The 24929-nt window shown below is 39.0% G+C and overlaps 1 protein-coding gene across 6 annotated transcripts; it reads left to right on the forward strand.

Moving 5' to 3' along the window:
• The first annotated feature begins 416 nt into the window (after positions 1-416).
• On the forward strand, positions 417-24396 carry PECAM1 (platelet and endothelial cell adhesion molecule 1). 6 transcript variants are annotated; one of them, XM_065735450.1, is made up of 15 exons: positions 417-690; positions 822-848; positions 2255-2548; positions 3172-3471; positions 3561-3830; positions 4160-4420; positions 5128-5412; positions 6473-6754; positions 7091-7198; positions 8053-8080; positions 8525-8595; positions 9252-9308; positions 10111-10179; positions 13437-13493; positions 24288-24396. In XM_065735450.1, exons 1-15 carry the CDS (start codon positions 657-659, stop codon positions 24305-24307), a joined length of 2163 nt encoding a protein of 720 aa, XP_065591522.1. In that variant the 5' UTR covers positions 417-656; the 3' UTR covers positions 24308-24396. The 6 variants fall into 6 exon arrangements, with proteins under 6 accessions (XP_065591522.1, XP_065591524.1, XP_065591526.1 ...); XM_065735452.1 differs by lacking the exon at positions 9252-9308; XM_065735451.1 differs by lacking the exon at positions 13437-13493 and having other exon boundaries at positions 419-690.
• The last annotated feature ends 533 nt before the right edge of the window (positions 24397-24929 follow it).

Consider the following 24929-nt stretch of genomic DNA (forward strand, 5'->3'; position numbering starts at 1 on the left):
TGACAGTAGTATAAGAGGTTCACCTGTCAATATTCTAACCTAACCCAAGAGTAGCTGTGGACTGTGAAGTGATTTGAATTCATTACAATTGTTTGCTACAGCAATGATGACAGACCTAGGTGTGGAGATGAAGGAGAAAAATGATTGATTGTGTACGTGTATTCTCTGCAAGAGTGCTCCATGTCAGGGTGAAGAGAAATGTTTGCTAAACTGCTGAAGTCAAATAATGAATATGATTTGCATACATAAATGGTTAATTGTGACTTAAAAATACCCATGTGGATACGAACTGCAGGATAAATGTCACTGGAACTTCTGGTTTTTTGTTTGTTTGTTTTTTTAATACACCTTAAGAAATTAAACAAAGCGAATGCATTTGGTAGCGCCCTCAGGAACTGAGTCCAGTCACTTCCTGAGCAGTAATCTGCCTGTGAGCAGCAGATAGATTCTCATTGTTTGCCATTTCCAGTAATGGGAACGATCACTTGACCTGGCCAGTTTCTGCTGAAGATTTGCAAAAACTTACCATTTTTAATGGCAAATTTTTATCTGTTTCCATAAAACAAAGTAACGCTTGGTTTGGGAATCTGTGGCGTCACCTCGGATGATGAATATTGCTTCCTTTTGGAAATAAGTGTCTGTTCTTCAGGAACGAGATGTATCTTGCTCTTCTGGTGATTTTCTTGCAGTGTAAGTTTGAGAACTGAGTGTACCTGTTCTTCGGACTTGTTTGTGGCTTTCTTGTTGTGATTTGTTATAGTTTCCTGTTGCTGTCTCTCAGTCTGTAAATTAAAATAACATTTCTTTTCACTTTTTTCCAGGTTCAGAAATTAGCACTCAGGAAAGAGGTAAATAATTACGATTTTCTCATATATATATTTAAAAGAAGTAATTTAACTACTTTCTCAGTTGTCAGTGTGCACACGTAAGAGTTTGTCTGGTTCACTGTACTGCAGCTCTACAAAATTTGCTCATGTAAAAGAAGATATCACTTGGTACTGCTTCTTAGCAAAGGGTTTAGAAGAGGCATGGGCTGCTCATGTTTTAGTAAATATGTTGAAATTTTTCCTAGAGCAGCTTGTTTGACCCAGGCATAGAAGAGAATTAATTACTAGCATCTTTATTGATTTTTTTAAGTTTTTCGTTCCTACAAGGAAGGAGGAGGGATTAAAAAAAAAAAGAATATGAATTACGGTCACTCTCTTTTGCTCTTCTTCTTGCAAAATATCCCATGAACATATCTGAGCAGAGTACAGAACATGTGTCCTGAAAGAAGTGCGTTTACTTTTTCTGTGATCATCTTGCTGGCTCCCAGCACATACACTCTGCATCCTTCCTTTTTCCCATTGCTAGAGAGAAATGTTTGCTCCTGGTTGTCATGTAGTCCATTCATATGCAAATGATGCATTGGTTTTATACCTCATGTTCTCTGTAGCAGTTTATAAATACCTGGTAACTGGGAATAGTAAGGGACTTCTTTAGATGCAGAAGGTAGTTAATTTCTAATGCAAATTGTGGACAAAGGAGATATATCCAAAGCAGTAAGTTCTAAGGGAAGGGAAAATAAATTAACTCTTAATTCTTCCTCCGTATTTGCTAATATATGCTAACATATGATATCTTCTTCTGTACTCCAGTTATCCTAAACTAGAGGTTTAAGATTATCCCAAGTCTGTGCAGTACATATTTAAACAGAATTTGCTGAATAATGTAACCCTAACCTTTCTTTCTGATTAAAAAATACTGGAAAAAATCCAAGGATTCCAATTGTATGCTTAGGGACAGATTGGCTTCAGGTTTCATCCAACTCTAAGCTGACTTATGCTATATTTTTTCATTTATTCAAGCCAGGATATGTGCAAAATTTTATTCAGTTCTCCTAGCAATTGGAGTTGAAGACAACAAACCATGAGAAATAGGGAAAACCAGGAAATAGCTGCAAACCTATCCCAATATCCTCAGTGCCTTTTAAGGAATTTAGCAGGTTTGGCCAAATCATTGGTTTTTCAGTCCCACAAGGAAAAGACAGGAGATGAACTCTGTGTACTGTGACAGTCAACAGAGGTAACGTCTGTGCAGTGGGAGGTAATGCTGCTACCACGGTCAGCATCTGTAGACCCCAGTACAAAAATTGTAACACATACTGCTGGGATGCATTGAATTAATTTTACTAATTAAAATGTAGCAACTTGAGATGACAGTATTACGTTGGATGATTTGAAAATAACTATAACTCTTTCTTTTCTCCATCAAGTTTTTACCTTCAATGCAGTTCAAATCAAGGTTCATCCATCTGTCAAAGTGAAGAATGGAGCTCCTATGTCAATTATATGCCGTGCTGATATTAGCAAAAGTACCAATTTCAACTTGCTGCATAATATTACAATTTTTAAGGATGGCAAGCTTGTATTCACAAGTGTTTCGGGCAGAGGAGATGCACGCTATGAAGTACCTATGGCTAGATCTTCACATACAGGAGACTACCATTGTGCTGTGGAAGCAGGTGGAAAGACAAAACACAGTGACTCCTTACATGTTTGGGTAACAGGTGAATATTCCTTCCAACATGGCAGTTTTCTAAGGTACAAAAAGATAACAACCTCCCAGGATAAATAATAATAGTGCTAAAAAGGATATCTTGCAGTCATTTTATCTGTAGATGTCACAGTGTTTTACAAGAGTTTTGTAATAAGTTCTCATGTTAAGGCACAGAAATGAAATCACTATCCCGACATTTCCTGGCAGAGCAGTGACAGTCAGGAATGGAATCTATGCCTCCAGAGTCACCATCCTGTGCTCTGCCTCTTAGACTAGAAGCAGTATTATTTGGGAATGCTTGTGCCTACAGATCATGAGTACAGTGACAGGAGAGGCTAACTTACTTGAAAAGCTGGAAATAGATTTTCACCTTGAGATAACCATCACCAAAGCTGGTATCAGATGTGGGCTATTTTTATAGACAGTGTTGTATCCATCTCGTTTCTTTATCTTTTATGCAACTAGGGACCACCAGTGTTTACAGTTGTGCAGCATTTAAAAAAATCCCAGACTTAGTTCTTTCAAACCATTGTTTTTCTGCCTGCTAACATAGATCATACCATAGTCATCAAAGACAGTGTTTGATTTCGGATTACACATTCATCTATTTCTTGCCTTGTTTTCTGCTCTAAGGAATGACCAAACCAATTCTGATCGCTGAGAAAAAAGAAGTTTTTGAGGGTGAAATTGTGAAATTACGTTGTGAACTGCCAGAAGAAGTGCCTCCTTTATATTTTATTTTCCGGAAGATAAAGATGAACTCATCACCTAAAGAGAAACTTAAATATGAACTAGAGAGGAATTTTTCTGTTATAGAATTTCCTGTTGAAGAGGGCGATAATATTTTGCAATTTGACTGTTTTGGTAGGAGAAATGTAAAATTTGAATTTGAAACCTCAGAACCCAGCAACAGAACGCTTATCACAGTCAAGGGTAAGTGTTTTAGCTTTTCTTTTTTAATTTCTTTGCTTGCCATAATTAAAAGTTGGATTGTGATTTTATATCTACATCTTCTCTTGCAGAGCCATTTATCAAGCCAACTCTGCACATCAAGCCCTCAAGTAACATCACTGAAGGGAATGAAATACAATTTGAATGCTCAACTGTAGTGGCCAAAATGCGTGACATTGAAATCATACTTCTGAGGAATAAAACAATACTGAGCAGTGTACGAGATAAGACAGTTCTGAAATATTCTGCAGTAGCTACTCTGGAGGACAGCGGTGAATACCTCTGTAAGGTGGAGGAAGGGAAAGCCTCTAAAAGCACCACATGGAATGTTGTTGTGGCAGGTAACTCCTCTGCTCATCTCAGATGTTACTCAGTGGAACAGTGTTTAAATTTGATATATACCTGGCCAAGGTAATGTCCAGATTCAGAAGTAAATTGTCCCTAATTAAAAGGTTGTTTAGATTTGGGCTTCTGATTTTTTGCCTGCCACTAATAATTTCAAAAAACGCATAGGAGATGTGGAGTCCAGGTAATTGATCCATTTCTGTTTTGGTTTTTTTTCCCCTGATTGTAAACTTCCACTTCATCCTTCGTTCTGTGTACTTCGGGATAGGCAGTCATGTTCTTTTTTGCTCAGTTTGAATGAATTGATTCTCTTTTTAATTTTCAGAGTTATTCCCCAAGCCAGTATTGGCTGCTTCTGCAAATAAGCTGGATGAAAATAAAGAATTAACTTTGAGTTGCAGCATTAAAGGCTTTCAAAATGCTAGCTTCTCTATTTTACGGAAAAATTCAAATGGAGAATTCTTGTTGAAAAATTCTAGGAACTTAACAATGAGAGCTAATGTGCATGACACTGGATCGTATATCTGTAAAGCTGAAGTAAACAGAATAGTCAAAGAGAGCAAACCTGTAACAATACGTGTTTACGGTGAGTTGATACAAAGGCTTAGAACCCAGCACCAGGGGGAGAATATCACTCATAAACTTATTTATAAGCACATCTGATTACAAGTCAGTTTCTAATTCATGAACTAAGGTGTTTATCAGTTTTTGAATATTCATTTCTGTGGGATGTGCTTGTGTTCCTTATCTGTGGGTGGGTTTGGCCTGTGGTGATCTAGTCAAGTCAGACTTTTTCAGGGTGGGCCCTAGGAAATGGGATGAACGTGTCTCCCTTTTTGTCCTGTTCTCTTGATTCTGCTAGATGCCAAGCAAAATTTCACTCATTGCCATTTGCAGGAGCTGGGAATATTCTTCAAACCTTTCACTCACCAGTTTGATATGAAACTCTGTCAGCATCAACCTTGATTTACCACCCTCCCCCCCATAGCTGCTTTACTGACTTGTTTTTGTATTTCCTTTGCATTTGCTAGTATGCTATTTTAGTCTAAGTCATATATGTTTTGTTATCTGTATCTTTGCTTTGTTCAAATCACTCCTGCTTCTGTTCTGTCAGTGAGCCAGAGTTTCCCACATAGGCTGTGTGTGGAAAAACTGTGCTAAATATTGTGTTTGCCTGTTTTGTGGAAAATAATCACAGAATCACAGAAGTGTAGGGATTGGAAGGGACCTGTGGAGATCAGACCTTAATGCAATGTAACTGGCAATATTTTTTTTCTTTCCTTCACATTTTAGCTCCAGTCTCCGTGCCAAATATTTCTGTTTTCAGTGGTTTACCAGAAGTGGTGCTGGGGAGGCCTCTAATGTTAACCTGTTGTTCAGTGATGGGAACACCACCAATAACATTCACATTCTACAAAGGAAATAAAGCTAAGAAAGAAATAGTAACTAATAACACATGTACTGTCTTCTTGGATGAAGATATTAGACAAAATGATAAAGGACAATACAAATGTGGTGCTAGAAATAATCACTCCAGTGGTATGAAAACTAGCAAGGCTCTCAACATCACAGTAATAGGTAAGTCTGTTCAGTTTTTCTTGTCTAATGCCATCTTTTGATTCTTGAAGCTCTTTGAAGAGCAAAAGATGGAAAATGTTTATAAATCAGTTGAATTAGAACTAGTTGATCTGTATCACAAGCTACTTGTCACTCATGTAAAAATCCTGATAGTATTCTGAATCGATTTAACTACAGCTGAGTTTATTTTAAATAAATTAATAAATCTGACATGAAATCTTATTATATGGTTAGTCTTATTGGTAAAGCATAAATGATTTATTAATCCTGAGTGTTCAAAACTCTGACGGGCAAAAGCTGTTTCAATAAAATTCATGATTAAAAAATTCAGGACCAGATCCAATTTTTTATGGTTAATTTTCATAGGACTGGATTAATTATATACATAATGATATTGGATTATTTCTATGAATTTACTCACTAAAATAAGCTTGCTGGCTAGATTCCTGGTAAGAAATATATACCTGTGCTTTCAATAACCCTTCTGAATGTTTCTGTTATTAATTGCAATTTTCAGAGGTGCTGAGCATATTGGCCAATTGTTCATTAAGATTTAAATTCTAAAGATGCTCTTGAAGAACTTGATCCATTATCTGCCAGTGTTTGCCATTTTATACTAGAAGTTATAAGAAAAATATAATAGTATGGAACAGCACAATTCAACATAGCTATGACAGCACGGCTACATAAATGGAGGTTTAATTCTTTACAGCACCAAACTGCTGTGTAATTTCTGAGAATTAAATCATTTCTAGCTTGGAGCCTGATGGGAATCTGGAATTTAAGAAAAAAGGCTGATTGACTTCTGTGTGAATGGATATAGTTTCCTCCTGTGCCTGCTTTGTTTCTTTATGATGGCTTCTCTACTTGGCTGTACAAAAATATTTATTAGAGGATGTAGTCTAGCAGAGATATTTCAGAAAGATTAAGACTGTGCTTTCAGCCTCTGTTTAGCTAAGTAAAATGACATTAAAGTAAGTATATCTATAATGCAATATTTTATCATCAAAGTTCTTTCTAATAGCACTGATATTTGTTTCATTTGTGCCTTCCTTCGTAGTACCGATCCGGAACACCAGCTTGGGCAGTATTCCTTATGGAGAAGTGGAAGATGGTGGTGATACTGCTTTTCTCTGCTCTGTGAATGAAGGATCTTGGCCAATCCTCTTCAGGCTCTTTAGAAAAAGTGATCGTGACGTTCTTTTGTTTGAAACTAGTGAACATGCAGACAGAGTGCTATGGCGCAAGAAGGACATGAGCAGGGAGGACACGGGGACGTATTACTGCAGTGCTTCCAATCGAGCTAACATCAGTGCCAAAAGCCATCCAATAACCATCAATGGTAAGCTGGCTTCTCTGATAAGCTGTGTTCACTGCTGTCATGGCAGAGCTTGTGTTTATCTGAAAAGTTATTAAGTATATGGATGTTATAAAGTATGACTGTCTTTCTCGATCCACCATTGATAGAAGTTAAACAGAAGGACCATGCTGTTGTAGACTTGTTTGCCACAAGAGAAAGGCTCACTTGTGATCTTTGCATGCAATTCTCCTTAAAGATCTTCAATAGTATGTAAGAAGGCCAATTCATAGTAAAATGAGAGCTCCTTTTACTGCAGAAGTTGGTAATGATGACCAGTCACCATACCTATTCTCTTAAACATGTCTTTCTTATTTCCAGTCATCTTAGCATCTTGGCAGAAAGGAGTCATTACTGCATTTGTCCTCATACCTATCGCAGGAGTGGTGATCCTTGCTGTGTGGTGGTTTTGGTGTAGGAAGAGAAATGGTAAGAAATGATTCCCTTCTGTTTCTTTGTTGACTACTGTATGGCAGCTAAAACATTGCCTTTGTTTCAGGAGCAAAGGACCTATAGGAATGAGGCTTCAGGAGATTACTAGATATGATTTTAAAAACTAAAAATTCACTTTAAAATGTGGGTGGCCCAAATGAAGCTCCAGGTATACTGAAGTTTTCCAGCTATTTTAGGTACAATGGGAGAACATCTATCTATAGGTGCTGGAAAGACACTAATGAAGCAAACAGTTTTGGAGATGGACCAGAATCGCACAGTTCTGATGTGGTTCCAGACCTGGAATTCAGACTCTTGCAGTGTAAAGGCAAATGGGGACTGAGAGGCTTTTTGCTCCATTATAGAGCTATGACAATTTGATTCAGGCTCCCAGCTCTGAGGTAGCTGGCATACTTCTCTAGTCCTCATAAGACAAAGTTAAGATGGCTGGGTTTCTTTTCCCCATATGTGAATGTAATTTCACGTAGGTATTTGTTAAGATACTCTTTCAGATCTTGTTTTTTCAGAAGGTAATGTAGTTTAAATGAACATCCTATAATACGTAATTCTTTGCAAAATTTTCAGGGAAAAATGGAGTATCTATATGTCCCAGACAGCTGAAATTGGCCAGGCAGAAATGTTGGAATTGAGATTTTAGCTTCTCTGCAAAAGAGTTATTTAAGTGAGCTGTGTTATAAACAGGATGTAGGACACGAAGTAATTCATTCTGCGATAGCTGTGAGAAGTCCCTCTGACTTTGGCAGATCATTATATTTTTGTTTCCATTTTTATTTTTAAATTCTTTTATTCATGCAATGTATTAATAGATGCTTTTTGTTTCTTTCATCAAGCTAAAGGACCGTCCATGGAGATGTCTCGGTAAGACAGCCTGCTTTTTGGTAATGGTGAAGTAAAAGTATTTCTGTTTTAAAGGCTGCCTTCCACCATGTGCATATGGCTTATTGCAGCACACACCTGCAAACAATAGATGGTTGTGGTTCGTGTACCACCTGCTAACACAACAACAGGATGAGGAAGTAGTCTAGAAATAGAAAAAGGCCAACTAGGAGACCTACATTTGAGTGCATTTAGATATGGAATTAAAAATTTTGAAGTCTTAAAGAAGAGTAATGTAAGGTGTCTGCTTTTGACCTTAAAGTTTGCTTGTGCTTTTTTTAAAGACAGAAGCAAATTTTCCATTAGTTTCAGTAGTTTAGAAAGTGCAGTAGTCAGCATAGACAATTATGATCTTTGCATGTCATTGTGTTGTTTATATTGGCTGTTTTGGATAATTACATCAGTTTTTGTTCATTTGCTTTTCAGATCTGCCTTGTCTACGAACTCAGCAAGTCAAAAACTGTCAATACAGCATAACGATGCAGACTACTATTCTGGTAGGATATTTTGTTCTATGAGTGAATAGGCCTAAATAAATATTTATTTGAAGTTTTGGACTTGCATGGCTGTGGTTTGGACATGACATCATTATTTTTGAGAATACAGAAAATTATCAGTAATATTCTGCTAAGTGTCTGCTATCATTTTGTCTTTGGATAGCTTTTTATGAGCGTATCTTATACAAAGAATGGTTTACAAATCTGCTCAGGCAGATTTACACATCTACCAGGCAACTACAGCAGATGAAAAACTATAGTAAAAGAGAATTATTTTCACTTTTTGACAAGTTTTACACAGCTGTAAGAAAATGAGCTCAGTGAGAAAATTGGAGTTGTGGAGTGTGGTTCCACAGTCTGACCACAATAAAGCAGTGTTAATTTGTCATTACTGGTCACTTTCCAGGACCTCAGTTAAGGTGAAATAGAGCTCCTGCTATGAGCAAAGTTAGCCCTTGAGATTTTTCAGCTGATCATTTAAAAAGCCATACTCTTCCCACCTGTGTTACATGACTGTCTTTTACATGTGAATCTAAAAGTTAAATTTATCATATGTAAATAAACACAATGACAAAAGGAATTGCAGTTGTGTAACTCACTCATTTGATAGAATATAACAAATACTTGTTGGCTCAAATTTTGCTTGAATATTTTAGGATCAGGTTACATTGAAGATGGTGAAAATCACATGAAATCAACAGATGAAAATAAAGGTAATTTCAAACTTGAAGAATAGATTTTAAAATTATTTTATGATCAAAAGTTGCAGTGCTTCCTTGCAGGAAAGAGAGCAGACAAAAACAGTTGCTTCTTATCTCTTTTATATCCAGCAAACCAGTACTGCTCAGCCAGTAGACTTAGTAAATCAGCTCCCTAAACATTGTCAGACCTTTTGTAGGCATTGTGCCAGAGGAGCATTTTGAGGAGGTGGATGTGTGGCCATTGTAGATGTCTATGGAGAGCTTCAAGAGCAGCATGTGGGAAAGTGCTGGAATTACTTATTGGCGAGGCAGAAATTGAGAGTATGAGAGGTGATGACACAGGCCATGAAGGACTTAAGAAACACATTTAAACATGAGGAAAATGGAGAATAGGAAGTGACATGCCAGAGCAGCCATGAAAAAGAAATTGTAATGGCAGGGAGAGAAACAAAAGAGAGGACATCTAGCTGCAACAGGAATAGAAGAAAATCTCAGACAGTTTCTGCTCTGTGTGTGTTGTGATGCTTCTGAAAGTGTTAAGTGGAAAGTAAGAGGCTGGGCACAATTCTTATGTCACAGTTTCAGAAATCTGGTTTGATTTGGTCTACCGTCTCTCAGATAGAAATGAACCTTAGGAAGGAGTAAGACTTGCACTTTTTTAGACTCATATCTGCCATAAATAGGGCCTGATCCTGCACCTCAATGAGTCAATGAGGACATGTCCATTAATTTCAGTGGCAGCAGGATCAGGCCCACAGCTCAAGTGAAGTATGCAGTGCTACAAAGAAATATCTTCTTGATATTTTTGGGGCAGGACCTGACCTTGAGAGTGCTGAGGTGGAGTACACTGAAGTTGAAGTGTCAACGCTTGATCCTCATAGAGGTAAATAAGCTGTCTGGCCTCTACAGTTATGTTCTGGGAGTAACTCTGTGTGTGTTGCTACTCCCTGACAGTGGTTTGACATTGACATCTGCAAAAGTAAGAGCAGGCTGTGCTCTGCATCCATGACAGCTTTGTGCCAATAGTGTTCCTTAATGTAGATGATGCTGTGACAACCATGCTCTTGTTCATTGCAGCCCTTCTTGAGAATCTCAGGGATTCTCTCATTCAGTTGCCCATCCCATTCACATGAGGTCTGTGCAGAACTGGGCTCCCAGCTGGAGCTGTGGCTGTGAATGCAATGTAGTCCTCATGTTAGAGTCCAAAATTTATTGAAGGCTGTTTGAGCTTAGCCAAAGGATAGGTTAATGAAGAGAACAGAAATCTGAAGAATTGCTTCTGTTTGTAAAGGAAGTGGAAGTGGTAGAAGAGTCTAAGTTGCAACGTGCTTGTGACTGAGAAGGGAGAAAAAGAAGGTGGATTTAATCTCAGCCTGATGAGAGCTTGAGACTGTCCTGAATTTTGTGGCACATCAGGGAAGTGAGAATATTGATGCCCAGATAATTCTGACCTCTGTTTCTCACAGTAGTTCCATGGTAACAGTAAAAAGAACTCATAACATGAGTCTAAGGCATGTATCTCTACATCTGTGAAGGATAAATATCCACCAAAGTTTATTCTCAGCTCCCAAATGCACACTTGAATCACTCAGTGTCATCTGAAAAACCTTTGAGCTGAAAGCTTCTAAATATTTCAGAAACTTAGAAAAAGTTTTAAGTAGACAAGAGTGAATAAAACCCACCAGAGAAATTTACCCTTTGCTTTAACTTAATGAAAAGCAGGCTGAGGAAGAAATGACAAATTTGCTTTTCCCTGGTAGGAAGGAACAGTCACTTATTTCCGTGTGGGAGTAACCTAACACCTACTTCATAAAGTAGAGGTGAAGAGGCTTCCTCGGATATGGAATAGATAGCTGGAGCTACACAGGCCAGCTGTTCTTTGGGGTAGTCGGAGCTGATTGTTAATTTGATATTTAAAGAAGTGGACATTCATGATAGTGATAAAATTGAATACTTATGGAGACTATGGGATGGACCAAAGCATAGTGCTATTCTTTTCCAAAGCATAGTTGTATTTAAAAAAATAAAAATAGGTAAAATGATTCAGATCTTTTGTTACTAACATGAGCAAACACAAAGACCAATCCTAAAGCATGGACAGGAAATATCCATAAAGTAAGAAGGGGAAAACTATTAACCATGGGTAACAACATGTTCCTTCTTTTTTTTTTTTCTTTTGTAGCTGGTTAGTCATCTGTAGGGTGGGAACAAAATGTCAAATGATGCCAGTCATTTCTCCCAGCACATAATTTCAGTGTTGAAACAACTTCTGGAAGATTAGCAAAGAAAATAACATGGGCAGTGGCATTATAGCAAAATTAAATGAAATGGATTAAAAAAAGGAAAGAAAAGAAGCAAGCTAAGGAAATACCTCCCAGCATGTCTTTCCACAGGGACAACGGGAGAAGGTTTAGGATTGTAGTCTGATGGAAAAAAAATATGTTCCAAACAAAAGGAGCTAACTTGCATTAAAATTCTGCAAAGATTTCTTCTTGCTATACTGGAAATTGTGTTGATAATTTAAGCAATTGTCCAGAAGCATCTGATATGCACTTCATGATCTCCAGACTATTTTGCAAAGGAAGTTCATGCCAAAGCAGCAGGCATGAGAGCTGTGATTTGGCACTTGGTAAAGTGCCTACTCCTACTATTGTTGAAATTAATAATCATTTTCCAGCTCCACTCTGTTGTAGTAGGTCCCAGCATTTAAAGGACACTTAACAGAATTAACAAAAATTAATTTCGCTTTGGAAAATTAGAATGTGATGCCAGAAACACTGAGGATCTTCAGAACAATGCAGAACAGTAACTGCTCTGATTTTTAGTCTGTCTGCAGATCAATATATCTGAATTCTGTAAATGGTTTTATAGCAAGTGTGCAGGATTTTCTATCCAGAAATGATTGCTCTTTCCAGTTTCCTGAAGACAAGGATCAGCTATCGTATCTATTTATTTATTTTACTTCAAATAGGAAAACCTAACCTAGTGATGATGCGAAGACATTGGAAGTTACACTGATAGAATTCAGAGGTTTTCTAAGAGACTTTGTTCAACCAAAATTAATGAATGTTCTTGAAGTGCCTTGAGATCCTCAAACAGCAAGTTCATATGCCCTGCCTGCATGGGACTTTGTATCAACTGATGAAAGTCACTTTCTATGTTCATAGCTCAGGAGCTTTTTGCTTTATTATTCATGTAGAACCATGCAAGATATCAAGGAAATTGTTCTAATTTCCTAGTAGCCAGAACAGTGTTTACACTGGCTGTAGAGAAGCTGACTTCTTCAGCTTTCAAGCCTTTGGCCAAGGCTCTGCCCTTCCTCACTGGGGTAACTGTCCGTAGTTATGCTGTTTGGTATCACATCTGATCTGTTGGGTAGGAAGAAAAGGAAGAGCTTTTTGCTTTCCATCTCATACAAAAACAGAAGTTTGCAGGGTTTTTTGTAACCCCAGCAGCATAAAAAAAAAAGGATAGCCAGGGCTAACATTGTGTTTGTATCCCAGTGCTGTCCTTAGGGGCATTCAACTTCTGTCTACATTTGTTATATTCTATCATTTCCCAGGCCTCCTCAGCCTTCAGTCCTCCTGATCTCAGGAACTGAAAGGAGATGCTTTCTGGTTAGCACCCAAATAGAGGGCAGTGCCTTGTGAAATCAGCTGATATTCTTCTGAGATGTTTCACAAAGATGATTATTGTGACTATAAGATGTAATAAAGTCACTCATCAAATGGGGCTGTAGTTAGTCTTCAAATTAGAGATCTCTTCAAGTTTAGGATCCCTGCATCTTTACAACAAATTGAAGATGCTCTTCTAAATGATCTGGAGAAACTCTTCTCTGGTGTTAGATGTTTGTATAAAGTTTAAGTAATATCTAATTTGAGAAGATTATTAGAATGTTAAATTTTAAAAGATAAAGTCATATTTGTTATTTTGTTTATAGAGGGAAATACATTTCCTTCTCAGAGCTTTATAGTCTGGATTTGGGGGAGGGGGATTTTGTACAGAATCCACAGGCTCATTTCTGCTTATGTAACTACTTCCTCTGAAGGTAAAACAGTGTGTTCTGTTTGTTTAAGGAGCTTTTCATAAGGCAAACACAAAAGAGAAAAGAAATTGATTCTGTGCCAATACATTTTCCAGCTCCTGTACAGAAGGGGACTGAAACAGTTTATAGTGAAATCAGAAAAGCTAATAATGGTAAGTAAGCTAGTGAAAAATTAAACACATAAAGGAAGCGTTTGTATGGAGATTAGGGTTAAATTTGTGACTGAGTAGTTAGAGAGAAGTGCTGCAGAGTCTGATCCAAGTCCCATTGGAACATCCCAAATAGCATCTTAGGAATCACAGGTGTTGATAAACTGTATGGTATCATCATTTTTTCATATAAACCAATGATACTCAATGCAGTGAGATTAATATTTGTAACATTTGCTTCATCACCCCATTAACACTTTGTTAACTAAGCAGTTTGTGCCAGGGTGTGAATGTGCAGCTGAACATACCCTGCTAGGGATTAGGATCTTATGTTGTGATTCAAGATTCAAATCCATCTCAAACTGCAAATGTTTCTCTTTATCTTTTAGCTGAGCGTGATTGTGGTATGTTATAAAATATTGCACTGTGTTGGACATAGCCCCAGGAAATGTCTTTAAAAAAGTCTACAGCAGCAAATTCCAAAAATCTCAGTAGTGTGAGTTGTTACTTGTTTTAAACACGATAAAAAAATGTCTCAGATTGTATCTACTAGCCACCCTACCTGACTCTTACTTGCTGTGGCAAAGATTTCAGGCACTATATTAGAGATGGGCATTAGCAGCATCCTATCAATTACTATATCAATTATCTATAAATGTTCTGGCATCAGTGAGTTCAGAGGCAATTAGTGAAAAGCAATTCTTAATAGTTTGTCCAAGAATAAATCAGAAAAGATTTCCTTTTTTTCCTCTTTGTCTAGATTTATATATATTAGGGTTATGAACAGTTTGTTTTTTCTTCCCATCCATACTGTGAACTGGTTTGGTTGTGTGGCATGTTCAAATGTTGATCTTTGTGGTTTGTTTGCACTTTCTCTATTTTATAAGGCATTTACCACCCCCCCTCCAACACAGTATTATGTTTCTAAGGAACTTTTCATTTGAGGGTCTCCAAGTACTTCACAAAACATTACTGCATTTTTCCTTGTGATACCTTTTAAGTCAATTTTATCTTCATTTTACAGCTGAATAAACAGAGATTAGGTCACTTGTTTAAGGCGATGCGTTCAGAAAGTGACAACACTGGGAACAGAATTTCAGAATCCCAAATCCTGGCTTGGTGCTGAGCCTGTGAGATGCAGTCAGTAACTATTTTCTCCAGTGGAAAGCAGATCATCCTTCATACAGAAGAACAGGCTTAGGCACTTAATGTAGGATTGCCTGGGAGAAAACAGCTGATTTCAGGCCCACCCCGGGTTCACTAACCATCAGGGGGGATTTCCATTGAGTGTAGGTTGGGTTTGTAGTGAGCTGCAGGAGCTGACTGCATCACCCCTCACTTGCTTCATGCTCAAGTGTGAACCTTGAAGTCTTCCACCATTCCTATTTTTGACAAAACAGGATGTTTTACACTGGAAGAGTGTTCTCTGAGTTGCTGTGTAGACTCAAAAGATGGTACAGCAGAGCTGTAATGTAAAGCACTTAATAACAACTGTATCTGCTGTGAGGTGGGAACTGCAATAAAATGAGATGTGATTGGAAGACTGGTCTAAACTAGGGGAATGACATGCAAACACCCTCAGTTCTGCTCCCCACCTGCTCCTTAATGCATAACATTCTACAGTTTCAGTTATTCTTGGAAACGTGGTAACAGTTTATTGTTTTAATCACATCTGTTTTTCCTGACTGATAGGCAGGAAAAGTGTTTCAAATAGATAAGCAGTGCATCCAGGGCTGTGCAGTAGCTTGGTTACAGTCTGCTGAAGGGTAACATTTATTTTGATTTTTTGATCAAACTTCATTGCAAGGTAGCAAAATAAAATGGCACCGGAGGTAAATTTTCACAAGTACTTTAACGTGTCAGTGCAAGTATTTTAAAGGCCACTTCTGAAAGTGATGCTGAACGTTGATAGTAATGGTTGCAGAAGGTAATTGGCTTTCATAACGTTCACTAGTTTCAATTATTCTTTGAGGTTTTTGGGCAAATGCCTGACAGTACAGTCTGCTTCAGGAAGTTAATGGTTCAGACAAACTTGACCTCTGGGGAAATAACATGAACTGGGGAATTGGTGTCAGCTGCACTGATTGACAGTATAACATCTAAGATCTAAGGTTATATATATATTTATTATTAATTGTTCATAGCTGACTTCTGTGGTTTCAGTTCATTAAAATAGAATGGAGTGTTTTGTAAGCAATTTGGTCTTTTCAAGGAGTTGCCTGTGCATTTCAGATATCCTGTCCATTGGAGAGGAAGCTGAAGAAGTGTCAGTAGTTGTTATGTCTCATGCAATTATCTATAACTGAGCCAAAATATTTTTTCACTTCATTTTTCTGACTGTGCTCTCTGCTGTCCCCTGAAAGGCAGATGCCATGTCAGTAACCAACTTCTCTTGTATTTTGAGTTCCACAAGCTATTGCTTGTCCTTAGCTTAAACCCATAGTGAACACCACCTGACCTTTCCCAAGCACCAAGCCTTTTGTGATGTGTTGAGCATTTGCCATTATTCTGTTTTTTCTCCCCAGTATCAACTACCTTATCTCCTGTTACTATCATTTCAGTGTCTGAATCATACAATGGTAATACTTCCTATCCTATCTGCTGTGCTGCTGTCCTCATTCTGAGTGCCAGGGATGAGGACATGCTACTTGAAAGATGGACAAGAGGCTGTGAAACAAACTATCCAAATGCACATTTAAAATCCTGCATAGGATTAAAGACCTGCATAGGGTTAACTGTAGTTAACCCCAGTAACAGTAAGAAAAGCAAGTTTTTTATAACATTACAGCCTAGTCAGGTGTATTTTGACTGAAAGTCAAAGAATAGTGCTATAGGTAAAGGAATGTCAGTTTCCTTAAGTGGATGCTTTGTTTCCTTGGAAATAATGAGAGGTATAGGGAGGATGCTTATCCTATCATAGTAGTTTTGTCTTTGGAAGCACCTCAGGCAGGTGAAGTTGTCTTGGAAGTGTTGGTGAAAGGTTAGTTTAAGTAGAACTTTTTCTAGAGCCATAAGCTGTATTACAGAAAATACCAAGAGCTTCAACCCTCAGCTTTAAATCAAATCCTATATCCAAATGGCAATGTGAGCAATGCTCACAATTAGTTGTAGTCACGTCAGTAACGCTTTGGCCCAAGAGTCCTCTGCATCTATCAGGATAAGCTAATTTCCTTAAAATACTGCTTTCTCTGGTTGCCCTGTGAGAAGGTCAAAGCATATTGGGAGTCTGGGGAATATCCAACCCGGTCCTGGAGCCGTTGCCTTTTGTTCAGAACAGAGATTGTCTGAGACATAAGCAAAACAGACAGTTGTCTAAGTCAACAGACTGCCCAGAGTGATAAAATGACCGTGGCCCTGCTGCCTGCTTTGCCTGTACTGAGTCCCAGCAGACCAGGCTGGCAGCTGATGCTGTTCCTGAAGGAGGGGACAGGATGTGTCAGACACTAAGGTCGTCTGGGAGGGTGGAGGCTCTTTAGATGCATGATTTACTTCCATCACACCTTTCATCTTCTCGAGAGGCAGTAGGGGCAGGCAGATCACGCAATTCTATACTGGTTCTTTCTCTCAGCTTTGCCCCTTCCCTCAGTATTGGTCCCAGTTCTGATCACCTTGCTGAGAAGATGGGCCCACCTTTTTTCACAGATCTCTTCTGAATTAATGCATTCTCGCTCTGTCACTGAATTCTCCCTTTGCTCTACATCAGATCCAAAGCTCACAAAAGCCAGTGGTAGTGTTTGCACTGATCTTCATGTATATGGATCACAGAACTGACAGTGGCTTGTTGCAGGATAACTGCTCTCTGTTCCTTGCTTCTCATCAGGAAAGTGGAAATCTAGTAAACAAAATGCAGACCCTGCCTTTATGCTGCTGAGTCTGGAAGAATGAATTACTTATACACAACTGCAGTGTCAAGACAGAATTCTGAGAACCCTATTGCCACCAACAAAGTACTGTGGAAAAGTAACTACATCCCAGTGGAAAGAGGCATGAGAAATTTCCATTGCATAGAGTGCTTTGGAACAAGGTATTAGAAATCAGTTCCAGCAATCAGGAAATCTGCTAAAATTCTTTCCTGTTACTGAGGCTCAAGCATAATACCTCTCTGTTCAGCTAGAAGTTCCCACTGAATGCCTTTTCCAGCATGGAGAAAGCTCCATGGGTGGGAGGATTCGTAATGTTACTCAAATTCAGGCGTTGTGAGCACCTGCTAGTTGCATGCAGTCTGAGCTCATGCAAATAGTCTTTTCTTTCTCCAAAATAAAGCTCTGTGTTTCTTTAGGTTTCAAAACGTGTTCTAGACCAAAGCCTCCATCTGAGACAGAGATTCCAGAGCCAAGTGCTAATTATACCTTCAGCCAAAAATTAGGCACAGCCAGATGGTTTCAGTGAGACAAAAATTTGCAGGGAGCTTCTGACCTTACTTGAACCTAAAAAGCAAAGCACAGTTGTGCGCATGCCCCTGTGTAGGACCTATTCCCAAACCACCTGCCAAGGTTCTGTGTTAGAAGCTGGTGCTCAGTGGAAGATGTGGCAGGACATAGTGTGTGACTGCTGATGAACCTGGTTGGTGTTTGTAGAAATCCCATGGCCCTCACAGCACTTCCAAGGGACATGTATGATGTTCTCCTAGCAGAGCTATGGTCCTTAGCTAGAAAACCACACTATTTTGAATCTAGGTGACAGGTTACAAGGCAAGATAACTGTTCTTGTGACCTAGTAGCTTTGGAGTAGCAAACATCCCGTTGTTTGAAGTTCGGAATTTACACAAAATTCCTCATTTCCTCCTTCCTGCAGGCACAATGCATTGTCACAGAGGCCTAAACTACAGCTCGTTAATACCTCACTTCATAAATCATCAGCATTTTTGTTCACTTCTGGCTGCTTTCAGGGCACAAAAAACTTTTATGTGTTTCTCACGTAAGTTTTTGTTCCTGTTTAAATTGACTGAAAATGTAGGGATCAGTTTTATATTGAAATTAAGTTTATTCACTGGTAAAATGTGCTGTAGCCACCTGAGCCTTTAGGACTTTTCCTAATCTGAACATTGTGGATAGAATTGTTTTGAAGAAAACTCACAATATTCAGTTCCTCTGTGTTTCTTTGCATTTCAGAAATTGCAGCCTAACTGCACACTGTGTTCACAGTGCTGCTTTCAGTGAAGATAAATCACAATCCTAATGAATTAAAAATGCTGTGAGAAACAGCATGAGCCTAACTGCACACAAATGTACATGGATGAAATCACAAAGGAGACAGAAAGAGAAACCTGTTTTAATTAGCAAAGTTAGATTCACCTTTATTTGGTTACTTCATTCCTTATGCTGGCTGCCAAGGGGGTTGCTAGAAGACCTTTACAAAGGTCTATTTGCAGTCTTTTATTTAATGATTTCAGAACAATTCTCAGACTTTAAACATGTGTTCTCCCTATAGGAGGATTGATGATGTTATTTGCTATTTAAAAAATGCTTACTCAAAAGCATAGGTTAATGGACTACTCCACAGTCATAGAAAAAAATACTGAAAAGATTAACCTGGAGCCCTAGCTCAAAGCCTTTACTTTGAACGTTAGGTGAATTTCCTTGACACAGCTTCTCTCTGCTGAATTTGATACACTTTCCAAGAAAATAACCTTCTTGAGCATCTGCTTTTGTAAGATGAGTGATGTTTTAACAAACCATACAAAAAAAGCACTTTCAACAATACTCAAATTCCTTTTCTGAAAGAGGAATTATTTTCCTCATGTCTCTCAATTGTTTTACTTCCAGAGAACAGGAAAATGTTTATGCTTTAGTATTTGAAGGCATTGTGTAAAGCTTCTGAATAGCTAGATCAGCTCTAACAGAACATGTAAAATCTAATTTTAAAGTCCACTGATTCTAAATGTCAGGAGCCCACATTGAGTCTTCATTGGGAACAAGCAGCTTTTTATTAAGAAAATTTCAGGTATCTTTGTGGGATCGTATTTGGCTCTGAAAATTGTTTCCTATATCAGGTTTCTGCAATGTATTATTTTCCTGGCAAGGAGCTGGAAGAGGAAATATAATGCTCATGAGAACTTGCTTCTGAAAGGAAAACTTTTTTTGTCCAGTAACAGCTTGTGCTCTCGGAAGAAACTTCTGCTCTAAGCCATTGTCAGGAAAGCTGTCAGACATAGTGGCAGACGTGGCTTTAAGATACCTGGTCCTACTTGTGCTCAAATACTTTTTCAGACCAGAGTTTGAACCGTAGCTGAAGGTAACAGTTCTGCACCATCACAGGACTAACACAAGAAGTTGTTAAACAGAGCAGGCTATTTGCTGAAATGCAGAACTGATCACTGTCAAGTGTTTCTACATTTTAATTGTTTATTTGTTGGTCAGGACTTCTATGGGACAGCAATCCCTTCAGAAATACTCATACTGGTCAGGCTGTCAGCACTGTGTTTTTAAGATGGATAAAGCCCATGGAACACAGTAATTCACGTTAGACACCTGCATAGCTTTGGATATGTGCCATAGGTATTCATGCTGGCAGAATGGCACAAGGTTGAGGATTGCTGCAGCTTGCTTCAGGGTTCTGATGGAGCTGAAGCACTCAAGATTCAGATAGGAAAACCTGCTAAGCTGGTTAGCAGATCACTAGGGACACAGCCCTTATTTCAGTACATGGTGTATTTAGTGCCAGTGAATCTCCTCAGGATGTGGCTGTTCACATGCACACATGTACATTCTGTGGTTGGGGTGTATGGAAAAGTGAGGTCTTTCCTAATGTGTGAAAAGATGAGTTAGAGAGGAATGGCCAATCACCTGAACTTGTGCAGAAAGAAGTTACTTCCATTCACTATGTGAAATGTTTCCTTCTGGGTTTGTGTTCATTCACCAACATGGGATTACTTTATGGGCTGGTGGTGAAAACTGAAGTGTAGAAAATTTTGTAGGTAGGCAGTTATTTACCTCGGAGTACAGAGGTATGTCACAGTAATGCTGTTTGGGGATGTGAGATCAATATCATGTTTGCAGGAGCTCAGCTAAACTACTTGGAGTTTTGTGAGGGTTCTGTAGGTCGAGGAACAATATGCTGTGTGGCTTTATGGGGCTAAGAAACCAGTGGCAGACTGTATATATTTTAAGAAAAAGACTAAATGCTTTAAATGAGCTATTCCTCAAGAAATCTGGTGCAGGGACATACATTTCAGGAGTACTTTCATGAATGTTAGATAAGCTATCCAATCCAACCTCCAGCCAGGCAGGCATGTTTTCAGTCTGCCATCCACTTTGTGGTTTTGGTACTTAAAAATAAAAAAGAGAGAGAGAGGCTCATAAATAAGAATCACAATAGCACAGTCTACGTCAGCTTGTGGCATCCATTTGAGTTTTGAAAGGCTCCATCAGCACTCACATCCCCTTGGGATATAAAAGCAGCCCATTGTATTATTTACGGACACCGGCAGAGCACTGGAGGTCACAGGTTGTGTTACAGTAAACAGACATATATTAACAGGTCAGTTGGGTTTAGAGTATCATTGTCTCTCTTAGTTTAAAAGTTTGTTTTTATTCGTTGCTCTCAATTTTCTAAAAATAGATTAAGCTGAGCACTTCTGGGTTATACCAGGCATTCCTTGGACAGTCACACAGAAGAAAGTTTGTTCCAGCCCAACACAGAAGGAAAAATAGATGAGTGGCTGTGACAGATATTTGGTGTCAGCTCAGGGAGGAGTGCTTGTAAAGAATGTTGGAGAAAAAGCTGAAGTTTTTGTTTTCTGTTCCTGTGGCCAAATCTAAGTGAAAAAAAATCCCTCCACAAAAGTATAATGAGTTTGTTTCAGTGAAAATATGCTGACTAGCCACATAAATCACTTTTATCTTAATTGAGCTATTAAAACTTGCTAAACTGGGCAATCTGTGAAGCAGTGTAATATTGAAGGGAAAAAAATGTCAGCTGAGGGCAGTGTTTTCTCTGTGCTGTCTGTACAAACTTCTTTTAACAGTAGGAGAGCAATAAATTTAGATTCTCTGTAAAATCAATCTCCATTTCAGAAACACTCCCAAGAAAATGCAGCTTAGAATGCCTGCACATCTTATGTGAGTTTTCCTAGAAACAGCCTTTCTCACTTCATACCTTGATAGTCCCTTCTGCTCATGTATGTGATGCAGTATCTCCTTTGTTGATCTAATAGCATTTTAGAAGACATGGCAAAACCAGATCCCATCAGCCCTTTGAACTCTCCAGCTGAGTCACCTGCAGTACAGTTGGTTAGACAAATTTCCTTACAGGTTTTCCAGGGAGCACAGATGAGTAGAGAAGAGGCAGGAAGCTACTAAGGGCCTTTCTAGCATTATTTGTTGTAACTGCTCTTCTTTGTAGCTCATTTTAACTTAATATATAATTCTGAGTTTTGGTCCAAATGAGGAATCGTTGGTCCTACTCATGAAAAGGAAAATGCTCCTCGTGAAGAGATCAAGTGGCTTAAACTTCCTCCCCAGCTGTTCTGCCTCTTCACAGCCAAATGAACTATTTGGGTGAGGTGAAGTTGCTTTTGATTTGCTCTCATTTGTGGGAGAAGGGAGGCCTTCAGGCACTAGCCTGGTTGGCTGGCATCTTAATCAGATGAAATTCCAGATGGGATGCTTAACTACAGTGACATATCAAAAAACTTGCAGAATTTGACTGTCTCTAAGCAGTAATAGGTATTCCAGAGGGGTCACAAAAGGCGCGAGAGGGACAGCAGTGTTTTGTTACGAGCTCTGCTTCCAGAAACAGGAGGACATGCAGTATTTTTCTTCAGTAATTACAGTGCAGACTCAACATCAGATCCTGCTGTCCATCTCACTCTAAAGTCAACAATGTGGGTTCCACTCCTCTGATAAACTCTGTTAATTAACTCAGTTCTACACTGATCTTCCAGCAGTCACAGACAATACAGAATACTGCTCTGTGGAAAAAGAAGGATGAAGAAAATCATTTTAATAAGTGCTAGTCCTGCTGCCATCCCTTTGTCCCTATGTAGTTTCTGTCAAAATAAATATAATCCAGCATAGAAATTTAGGAACTTTTGCTTTGAGCTCAGGTCTCAGACAGTAAATACTGCTTACTAGCACTAAGTGTTGTGTTACACTGTCATTAGAAGTGTTTGTATGATGTCAAGAAAGGTGGTGCAGGGTAGAAGCGATCAGTTCAGGTCTGATTTGTTTGAACTGTGTAAAGACCAAATTGCAGTGCAGGTTCTCACTGGTTTTGCAGCCCAGGGTAACTCAAACCTGAATATCTTGGACTTCTAGGACATTTAGAAATGAGACCAAAGTTTTTGGGGTGGGGGTTACTTCCCTCTTTCCCCTCTGTTTCAAGAATTTGTGTCTTAAATGCCATCCATAGGAAGTATTTGCAAAAGAAATGAATTACTTAGAGAGGAACTGGGAGGAGGTTTCCTTCCTGAAATCAGAGCTGGCAATCTTTCTGAGTTATTTAACGGTCCCAGTTTCTGAAAACATATTGAAGGAAATATCTTAACAATGAGATAGACACTTCGCCAAATACTAATTGGTATTGTGTCAAATTTACCTCACTGGTACATTCTGACTTCATATCTCCTCCTCCCCTATTGTGTCTTAGATGTGTTTGTGTGTTTGTTTGTTTGTTTGATTCTGTCCAAGGAGTATAGGAGGACTGGCAGCCCCCCTAAGAACACAGTGTACCTTTAGCTGCCTATTTGTGCAGCCTGAGAATGTAGAGACAGAACTCTCTGAGACAGAAACCTGTAAAACTTAGATCTATTTGAAGAAAATTGTTTGCAGCTACTTTCTAATCTCACTCAAGCAATTCCCAATGTGTTATGTCAAGAAACTGCTTCACATTGCCAGCACAAGATGGGCAGCTCTGAAGGGGGAGCTGGCATATGTTTAAGTGTGCATGGTAACATGGCACAATAGCTCCAGACGGGAAATGAGGATGAAGGATGTGTCCATTTGAAACTGGGGGGGCATTTCAGGCAGTCAGGATATGAAAAACAAGGTAATACTCTGAAATAAACACTGCATTATAAACCAGGAATTCCTGCCTCTGACTCATGGGGCAAATCCTTTGGGGGTGAGTCCACAAAAGGAGTTAGGCGCCTCAGTGCTGACAGACTAAATCATTAATTTAGAGGCCACCACGTACTCTCTGCAGATATTAGTAGGAGGAAGACTTGCTTTGGCAACAGATGTCAGGAAAGACCTGATGGTCATGAAGCCCCAGTGGACAGAATTATTTCTGTCACGCAGCATAAGGACCATGAAATTTGGGATCTCCTTGACCATTGGTTAGTGTAGTTACCTGCACCCTGCCTCTCGTGGCTCTGGTTTCTGTGCTCTGAATAGACAGCCCACTTGAAGCAGCAGAAGCACTGTCTAAAAGCTTAACAATGCCTTGCTCACTGCTGATATAGTCGAGCACTTTCTGGGAAAGATTTTTTTCTTGTGGGGCTTTGGACGGGAGCCTAATTGTATGAGTGGGCATCTGCAAATGAAGGACTTTCAGACCATAAGAATCCAGGTTTGATCCATAAATGCACCGTTATGGATATTGCTGCTCAACAGTATTGCAGCCTAGTCTGTAATTCTTAAGCAAAATCTCCTGCTCTCCTATCTCCATTTTTTATCTGATGAAGATAATGCTGATATATCCCTGGGGAGCTGTGTTTATTAGTTCATTGTCCCGTGTTCTAAGGAAGATGCTGTTACATTAAATGTTTTTGTATTAATCAAAAAATAACTGGAGAGGGCAAGGAGGCTACTTATACTCATACCCTCTTTTTTCTTTTTTTGCTCTTGTTGCCAACAGAGAATACAAGGGCATCCTGATGCTACTTAGAGCAGCCATCTCAAAAATCAGCTGGGAGAAGAAAACAAGCCAAGATGGAAGATGTTGCAACTGTTTCAAAAGCTCTGCAGCACTTATCAGTTTGCCAGGCTCTTTTCAAAGTTTATTTCCTCAGGGGGAACAATAGAGATGTTCCTAACATGTATAATGGAAAAAATGACAAATAAAATTTCTCATAGGAAAGTGGCTCTGGAAACCACTGACCTAGGTTCCCATCTGTAATTTGTCCTGCTAATGCAGTTTTGCTTTTCTAGCCTCCAGTTTGCCACACTCTGAGGAAATAAAGGGAAAAACTACATCTGAGGAAGTACTGCACTACAGTGCAGTAACTACTGTGAGGCTAGTAGGATACAGAAATATCTAAGCTTGCTTTAAACTAGCTGACTTGGTTATCAGTAACATTCTAGCGTGGCAGAACATAGCTCAGCACAGCCTGGCCAGCCATGCATGTTCTTTGAAATGACCTTGCATCTTGTGCTGAACTCCCTGTGCTGCAGCAGCTGGACTGCTCCCAGTCTTGGAGCCAGCTAATTTGTGGCTCACTTGGATGCTACACTACAGTGAGAGCCTAACAAAAGTGTGTGATCTGGGCTCTCCAAAAAC

This window comes from Cyrtonyx montezumae, unplaced genomic scaffold (genome assembly GCF_038088225.1).
Source record: "Cyrtonyx montezumae isolate F1298 unplaced genomic scaffold, pur_monq_1.0 scaffold_19, whole genome shotgun sequence".
Classification (NCBI taxonomy): Eukaryota; Metazoa; Chordata; class Aves; order Galliformes; family Odontophoridae; genus Cyrtonyx; species Cyrtonyx montezumae.

Bases quoted from the DNA above. Each gene is read 5' to 3' on its own strand.
- PECAM1 (XM_065735450.1), top strand. From the start codon at position 657: ATGTATCTTGCTCTTCTGGTGATTTTCTTGCAGT. The intron at 2,549-3,171 runs GTGAATATTCCT...TTCTGCTCTAAG, and splicing joins CTTACATGTTTGGGTAACAG to GAATGACCAAACCAATTCTG. The intron at 3,472-3,560 runs GTAAGTGTTTTA...CTTCTCTTGCAG, and splicing joins AACGCTTATCACAGTCAAGG to AGCCATTTATCAAGCCAACT.